General features: G+C 61.7%; 1 protein-coding gene across 1 annotated transcript in view; it reads right to left on the bottom strand.

Moving 5' to 3' along the window:
- The window catches only part of TNIP1 (TNFAIP3 interacting protein 1), an 8,507-nt gene extending 1,397 nt beyond the window's left edge, over positions 1-7,110 (bottom strand). The window contains exons 1-13 of the mRNA XM_009892634.1: positions 6,935-7,110; positions 5,792-5,914; positions 5,405-5,487; positions 5,109-5,177; positions 2,820-3,011; positions 2,542-2,636; positions 2,381-2,462; positions 2,044-2,136; positions 1,743-1,808; positions 1,453-1,584; positions 1,242-1,370; positions 819-941; positions 364-489 (exon numbers count right to left, since the gene is read on the bottom strand). Of these exons, the coding sequence (XP_009890936.1) occupies positions 364-489; positions 819-941; positions 1,242-1,370; positions 1,453-1,584; positions 1,743-1,808; positions 2,044-2,136; positions 2,381-2,462; positions 2,542-2,636; positions 2,820-3,011; positions 5,109-5,177; positions 5,405-5,487; positions 5,792-5,914; positions 6,935-7,076 (1,455 nt within the window). The 5' untranslated portion in view covers positions 7,077-7,110. The remainder of the gene's footprint in view (positions 1-363; positions 490-818; positions 942-1,241; positions 1,371-1,452; positions 1,585-1,742; positions 1,809-2,043; positions 2,137-2,380; positions 2,463-2,541; positions 2,637-2,819; positions 3,012-5,108; positions 5,178-5,404; positions 5,488-5,791; positions 5,915-6,934) is intronic.
- Positions 7,111-7,933: the final 823 nt, after the last annotated feature.

Consider the following 7,933-nt stretch of genomic DNA (forward strand, 5'->3'; position numbering starts at 1 on the left):
AACCCTTTCAGTGAAAAAACATTTCCTAATATCCAATCTAAACCTCCCCTGACATAACTTGAATCCATTTCCTCTCGTCCTATCACTTGTCACCAGGGAGAAGAGGTCAGCCCCCACCTCTCTACACCCTCCTTTCAGGAGGTGAGTGACATGAGATGCTCTAGTGAGATCCATGAGTGACAGGAGATGCTCTAGTAGTGACAAGCAGCAGCAAAACCATCACTCTGGCCAGTCTGTCCCACCTCAGCCCCTGCTCCGAGATGGGTACGGGGGCCATGACGTGGGGGACAAGCACCTCTGTTGTACCTGGGGGGGACAGGCAGGGTTCCCGGGGTGCTGCCCACGGCGCCCAGTGCTGCTCACCTGGTTGCTGGAGAGGACCAACTGCTTCTGCAGCTTCTCCAGCTGCTGCTTCAGCTCTTCCTTCTCCTCATTCATCCTCTCCCTGTCACTCCGCTCCCGCTGGAAGTCCTCCTCGAAAATTTTCACCTGGCAGGAGGGAGGGGAGTGGGTGTACCCGGCCAAGGGCAGACACCTCCCCCAAACACCCCACATTGCCACGTTGCCATCCTTGACCCCACCAGCTACACCAAGCCCCGGGCAGGTAGGTTGGCACGATGGCCCACAGCTGTGGTCCCTTCAGCTGAAGGCCTGGTAGATGCTGACCTCAGTCCCCCCCTCCCCACCACTGCGGCACAGACACTCAGCTAGCGCTGCTGGGCTGCTCCTGGCCACAGCGGGCTCTTTGCCGGGGGTCCCAGGGCACGTAGCTCCCTTCCCACCTCTAGAGGAGCAGGAGCTGCACCATCCTGCCCTACCTGCTGCTTGAGGAGCTCATTCTGGGTCAGCAGCTCCTGCTGCGGCACCTTCCCAGCAGGCTCCATCGCGCTGGCAAAGATGGGTGGTGGGGAAGCTTGGACATTCAGGGCCTCCTCTAGCGCCTGGAGAGGAAGAGGAGCAGGGAGGAGGCTCAGAGCAATGTGCTGTGCCCATGACATCTCCAGAGGGCCATGGGCACATGCCCAGCATAGGAAGCGGGTATAAGTGGGCAAGAGCACGAGGGACTACAGACCCCCTCATCCCCTTTGCTGGGAGCCTAAGGAGACGTGGGGGGCATCGTCTGACACAAGCTCCTGCTTGGGCAAAGAGCTGGGCAGGGAGGGGTCAGTTTTGGATTTGAGACAAGAGGCCAGAGAGCATAAAAGACGTTTTGCAGGGAGGGGCTGTGCCCCGACCCCCACCTTGTTCAGCCTCTGGATCTCCTTCTCCTGGTACTCCCGCTGCCTGGTGACCGGAGCCAGCTGCTCCTGCAGGAACCGCATCCTCTGCTGCAGGTCCCTCACCTCCATGGCCAGCCTCTCCTTCTCTGCCTGCAGGACCCAGGGAGGGGGAATCAGCCAGGGCAGGGTGATGGGGCCAGCAGCTCCCCGCCACCCTTCCCGAGGGACTCACCTCCTCTGTTTCGATCCGGGACTTGGCCAGGAGCAGCTTGCGGTCAAAATCCCGTTGCTTTTGCTCCCGCTCTGACTCGAGCTCGGTCAGTGCCCTGCGGGCTTCCGCCAGCTCCTGGTGCAGGTCTGTGACCTGCCGGGAGAGAACGGGGATGTTGGGCTGCCTGGAAGGACCCACATCGGCGGGAAAGGAGGCATAGGCAGCCCCAAAACCTTTCCCCACAGCTGGTCTCCTCCAAGTTTCCCAGCCAGCACCCAGCAGAGGTGTGTTCTCCAAGCCCCCAGCCTTACCTTCTGCTCATACTTCTGCTTCGTGGCTCGGAAGTGCTGATCCCACTGCTTATTCACCTCCAGCAGCTGCGGGGAGAGAAGGATGGCTGAATGGGAACCCAATCCCTGTCCCAAACCAGCCACGGTGGTTCCCCAGCAGCCTCCAGTCGTGAAAGCACCTTGGGGACCAGCTGGATGGAGATCCCGGCTCCAGCAGCGCTCCCCAGTGGCTCCGCAGCCCTGCCCCAGTCTCCCCATCCCACCCCAGCCACCCGCTCCCACCCGGCTCCTGGCAGTGCCTCCCTCCCGGCCTGGTCCTCACCTCCCTGCGCTGGTGCTCCAGGATCTTCACCTTCTTCTCCTTGGCCTCCAGCTCTCCTCTGCCCGGTGCCTTCTCCACCGCAGCCCCGCTCTGCTGGACGCGCACGGGGGGGGACGGGACTCTCAGGGCTTTTGTGGAGGCTGTGCCCGAGGCCGGCTGAACACAAGCCAGTTCCCCTCCCACGGCCTCCCCCATCCCCTTGAGACCCCGGAGAAGTCCTGCCGGTCATACTGGGACAAACTGTGGTCCTGATTAAAATGAGGCCACTTTTGCTGATGCGTCAGCGGGCTCCCTGCCTCCTTCCCAGCCCTCTCTGAGGGTGATGCTGTTCCCTCACCTGCTGCTGCTCGGCAGCTTCCCTCTTCCCGCTGTCCTGGTTGCTCAGCGTCACCATCCTCCGGAGCTCCTGGTTCTCACACCTGCGGGCAGAAAGGAATGGGTCAGTGGGAAGAAGCACCCAGGGCAGCCCTGTCCCCCCTCCTCACCCACCACCCTCACCTGAGTTTCTCCAGCGCCTGGTTTCTCTGCTCCAGGTCCCGCTCCAGCTTGGTTCGCAGCTCTTTGTTCTCACTGTGCAGTGTCTCACACAGCGTCTGGGGGGCAAACGCCGGCAGTATGAGGATGGCTGCCAGCCCCAGGAGCCTCCTTGGCCACCCATCTCCCACCAAGCCCTGGCATAGAGGTGGGTGTCCACCTCAGGGTGGACAGGACGGGCTTGGGGGGTGGGAAATAAAAGGGAAAAAGCACCATGAAGAGCCCGGCCGGCCCTCACTCACCTGCAGGAATGATGTTCTCTGCTCGTTCTTGTGCACCTTGGTGGCCAGGCGCTTGAGCTCGGAGGCCATGTAGCCCATGCGCATGAAGACCTGGTCCTTGCTGGCCTCCTTGGTGCAGCCGCTCAGCGTGTTCTCCAGTTGCTGCAGCTGGGGCAGCAGGTTGGTGTCCTCGTTCAGTGGCTGCTCCAAGTCCTGAGGACGGGAAGGGGATGAAGCATGGTCAGATCGGTTCAAGCAGCATTGCAAAGTTCCGTCTTGGAGCAGATGAGCCTTGTTGCCCATCCAGGGCCATGGTGTGGAGCTGGGCCAGCACTGAGAGACTCAGCAACAGCCCTCAGTACGCTAAAAAATTGTGTGGGCTTTGTAAAGGTTTGATTCCCAGCTGCTGGACACGGGACACCAAATTCCCGAGCGGAGGGGAATATTAGAGCAGCTCCTGCAGCCCATGGATTCCCCATGCCCCTCGGCAGCCTGAGCAGATCACGCTCCCAGCGTGCTGATAGCAACAGAGGTATCTCCACCCCAATCCCTTGTCCTCCTGAGCTCTCCCCCATTGGCACCAGGACTAAAAATCCCAACTCCTGAGACTGTCCTTTCCAGGCATGCCCCAGCCCATACTGGGAGCTGAGGAGTGGTCTTACCCAAGCTTCCACCTCCTCTTTCCTCCCGTCCCCTGGCATGGCTCTGCAGCTCCCCTGCCCGCCACGGCACGCCAGGCGGCGGGAACCCAGGCTCTTTGGCAGGCGGCACTCAAGAAGACGATGCACAGGATTTAAACAATGTCAAGGACAGCCCAGGTCAGGGCGTACCCACCAGCGTCACGGCACACCCCCACCCACGCAGGAGGGGTGTCCCCAATGCGCTCATCCTCCCCTGGTGTGGCTGGTTAACTCCTCCATTGCCTAGGAGACACCGCTGGCACAACACAGCCCAGCCCGGTGCACGGCGGCGCTGCTGGGGAGGAGATGGGGACGCGCTGGCACACCTTTGCCCGCACTGCTCCCAGCCCCGCTGACTCACGCAGCTGCCTGTGGGAATGCCCCGGGCATCACCGCACGGGGCAAGGAGCCCGGAGTGTCCCCAGCACCCCGGCCCCGGGGTTTACAACCCCAAAACTGCCATGGGAGGGTGTGCATAGGGCACAGCACGGCCAGCTCCTCCCGTGAGGACTGGCCCAAGCCCAGCCAGAGCGGCCAGGAGAGCCTGGGTACGGGCACGGGACTAGCACTCAGCTCGGGCACCAGCAGCTCATTGCCAAGCAGATGCCACCCCATTCTCCATCACCCCATGGCTGCACCCCAGGAGGGTCCTACCAGACTCAGCCCCTCCTGGAGCCTCTCTGGCCAACGCGAACAGGGGTGTGCAACGAGAGCATGTCCCCTTACTGACATTGTGCGACGCAAGCTGCTGTTGGTCCCCCTTGGGCTCCCCATCCCTGCCCCCCGCCTTTCAGCACCCACAAAAAGCTGGAGTAGGTCAGGATGGGGCAGTGCCAGCCAGGGGGACACATTCAGGTGGCAGCAAACGGAGCACATGGAGGCTGGGGCAGACCCTGTCAGCAATGACAGGGCTTGGAGAAGAGACCTGGTTTTCCTACCCAGTGCGGGCATCAGCAGTTGAGCATCAGAGCATCACTGATGGCTCCTTGGCCCGTCACAGCCCTTCCTGTCGTTGTCACATGGCAGACGGGGACACCAGTGTCCCCATCTGGCTGGGGCTGCTTTGCTGGCTCCGTGCCCAGGCAGCCCACCCAGGCCACTTGTACTCGGGAGCCCTTGCCCTTGGAGGGCAGTCTCCACACTGTCCCCTCTCCCCACCTCGGCCAGGTGAGAGGAGTGGTACACAGCGGGGACACGTGTGCCATTGCTCCCGAGCCCTCTGGCCCCAGTGAGACATAGGGAGGACCAGCCATGGGGCTGTGCGGTTCCCTCCCTCCTGCCCAGGGACTGGCCAGGTCCCCTCCATCAGCATCGGTGGCAGAGGCTGGGCACTGCAGCACCAGCGCCGTCCCGGGGCTGGCTCTGCTCCCCACACTCTGCCGCACGTGGGGCTGGCTCTGCTCCGCTAGGAACACCCAGGCACAGTTTATCCCTCCTCTGCGGTTTGCCCAAGGGCTGCCTTTGACACAGGTCCCCCAGTCCTGCCTGTGCCTGCCGGCAGCTACGCCACCGGAGCATGCTGCTGCCTGCCTGCGCACCCTCCCGTGTCCCCAGTACCGCCACGACCGCGCCGATGGGATCGACTCCCCGTCTGCTGCCCACCAGATCCTGCAGGTACCAGGGCACTCACCGCTCTCCCACTCTCCTGCGGAAACCCCTGCGCTTCGATAGCGACGATCTCGAACTCCGAGGAGGATCCCTGCAAGGGGAAGCAGCCAGGTCAGGTCTCCCTGGGGAATGGGAACCCGGGATGCCCACCACACGGAGACCGGGACCGCCGGGACAGGAGCACAGCTGGGAAGCTGACTCCTCCTTTCAGATTTATCCCCATTTCTAGAGACTAAAAGCTGCCTCCTTTCGCTTTAACCAGAGGGAGGGTCTCCCTCCAGCCGTGCCAGCACCAGCTCTCATCCTCCCCAGACTCACGCTTGGAGGAGATTTCCGTGTTTCCATGTCCGGTTGGGTGCTGCCCGGGGTGGCCTGTGTGGAGCTGGGATCAGGGCCGATGGCTGCAGAGAGGGGAGAGGATGTAGCAATGAGCCTTTTGAAAAACAGAGCCTCTCCCCGGCCGGTGTGGGGATGCAGAGAGCGGGCACCCCGCAAGGTCGGGCACCGATGGATGGTTTCTACCCCAGCTATGGGGACAGGACAGAAACCTCCCTCCAGGAGAAGGAAGGACAGCAGTGGTTTGATACACCCCAGAGATGACAGGGCTGCAAGAAACCTCCACGAAAGTCTCCTTCACACCTTCTCCCTTCCCCTGAGCTCAGAATCCCGAGCGATCAGGTCATTCCTCCTCAGCGAGGCTCCTACCTCCAGTTTCCACCAGGTCCTCCAAGGAAGATGATGCCATCAGCATTTTGTTGTCCTTCACAAGATCCTCCGCCTTCTGCCGCAGCTTGGATGCCTCCACCTGAGACTCCTCCAGCAGCTCTCCTGTTGTGGACAACAGAAAGATGCTCCATCTCCCTTCTCTGAGTGCCTGCCCTGCAGCAGCTCCATCCACCAGCACCAAGCCCCCTGCTTGGGTACAAAAGTGCCCAGCACGGTCCTTCTTCATCCAGAAACAACTCTTCTTGGCCAAATCCAATGACAAAGCTACACCAGTGGCTCACTAGCTGCACAGTCCTCCACGCTGACACACAGAGGGCTGGTTATGAGAGGCAGAAGGGCAGCACTGCATCTCTCAGAGGTCTCCTTCGCTTCCGAGAAGAGACAAATTTAAGCCTACACAGTGGACTTAAGGGTACAGCCTGCCCGCTTTGGGGTCTGGCACCGGCAATGCAATCCTCTCCCCACCCCAGACGACTGCTTCCACGCCAGCAGGTCCCAGTCACAGGGAGGGACATGGTGACACGACGGGAATCATGAGGCAGGTGGAAATTCAGCTGCAGAAGCAGGACTCGAAAGCGGAAGCGGGGTGACGAGACCGAAAGCAAAACGAGGGGAGGGTGGGGGAAGGCGGCTGAGGAGGAGAAAGGGGGTGGCCCGACTTTGCTGGAGCATTTCAACGCTGGCACGTCCCTGCTCTTGTGGGGAGTACCCAGCGCCGGGGTCTTTGAGCAGCACCCGGGAAACGCCCCCAACCCAAGAGGGATTGCAAAGGTAGGGGCTTTCATCAAAGGCAGGAGAGATCCCAGCATCCGCGACCTGCCACTGCAGGACTCCGGGAAGCCGACCTTGCTCCATCACTTGCATATTTTTCAGCCATTTATCCCACCGTAAAGCACCCCAGGAGTTCAGCAAAAGTCTTGCTCCCTCTACAACCCCGTGTGAAAAAACCCAAACATCATGCTCAACCCCCAGGATGGGGAGAGCTCTCCTACTGCCCCAGTGCCAAACCCCCACCTTCTTCCAACCCCCTTCCTCGACACAGCCAGAAACCCCCAGGCTCCACGGGAACGGCCTGGGCTGCCCCAAAGGTGAACCTCATCATCCCCCCACCCCAGCAGTTACCAATAGACTTGATCCCCTGCATCTTCTCCTTCAGCCGGGTGTTCTCCTCCCCCAGCCGCTCAAAGGCCGTGGATCCATTCTCCTCCGTCCCCCCACCAGGGTCGTAGATGCGGTAGGGTCTTCTCCCTTCCATGCCCGCCATTCAGTCGCCTACCTCCCAGCCAGACATCCCTGCAAGGCAACGGAGCACAGTGTCACCTTCCTCTGGCCCCGCACGGCGCTGTGGTCCCCTGGTCCCAACCGTGGGGGGGGTCCGGGGTGCTGTGCTGGTGGAGGCAGAGCTGTCTCGCTGCTCACCAGGCAGCAGAAAAGTGTCACAGGTGAAGGCACTTCCCCCTTCGACCCTGCTTGGGGTGAACGTGCGGGGGTGACTCACGGCCATGAGAAGTGTCATGAGAGGAGGCATCACCAGCAGCTCCGCTCGGGGCTGGCTCTCACCCCCGCGAGGCACAGGAGTCCCCGAGGAGGTCACAGCCGCCTGCCCCTGCATCCCCATGGGGACGGAGACCCAGACCAGGAGCATCCACCCACACCAGCGTGGACCTGGGGACTATCGCTGGGGCATCCCGCTTGCCGCAGGATATTTGAGGGGGGCAGAAAGGGTTGTGGGGGAAGCTGTTTAGGGGCAGGCAGCATCTGCAGCTCCAAAAGCCTTAACCTGCAGCTGGTGGGCAGTTTGGGCAGCACCAGGGGGGCACAAGCCCTGGCAGCCAGGCAAGGGACCCACTCTGCCCTCCGGCTCAGCCAGGGAAACCAGCTGCCGATGGCACGGCTTCCCAAATCAGAGCGTGGGGAACAACCAGGCATGTGTTGGGCCGGGAGCAAAGTACGAGGAGAGGAAACACCCGCACGCAGCGTGCTATTTGCTTTTTTAATTCCTCGCATTCATGGGTGACCCCGAGGCCTCCCCTTGCCCAGGTCTGGCCTGGGGGTGGCCGGGCATCATCCCGGCCCCAGGTTTTGCCCATCTCCTGGGGGTGTGACAAAGCAGCTGCTGTG

This window comes from Charadrius vociferus, unplaced genomic scaffold (assembly GCF_000708025.1).
Source record: "Charadrius vociferus isolate BGI_N301 unplaced genomic scaffold, ASM70802v2 scaffold529, whole genome shotgun sequence".
Classification (NCBI taxonomy): Eukaryota; Metazoa; Chordata; class Aves; order Charadriiformes; family Charadriidae; genus Charadrius; species Charadrius vociferus.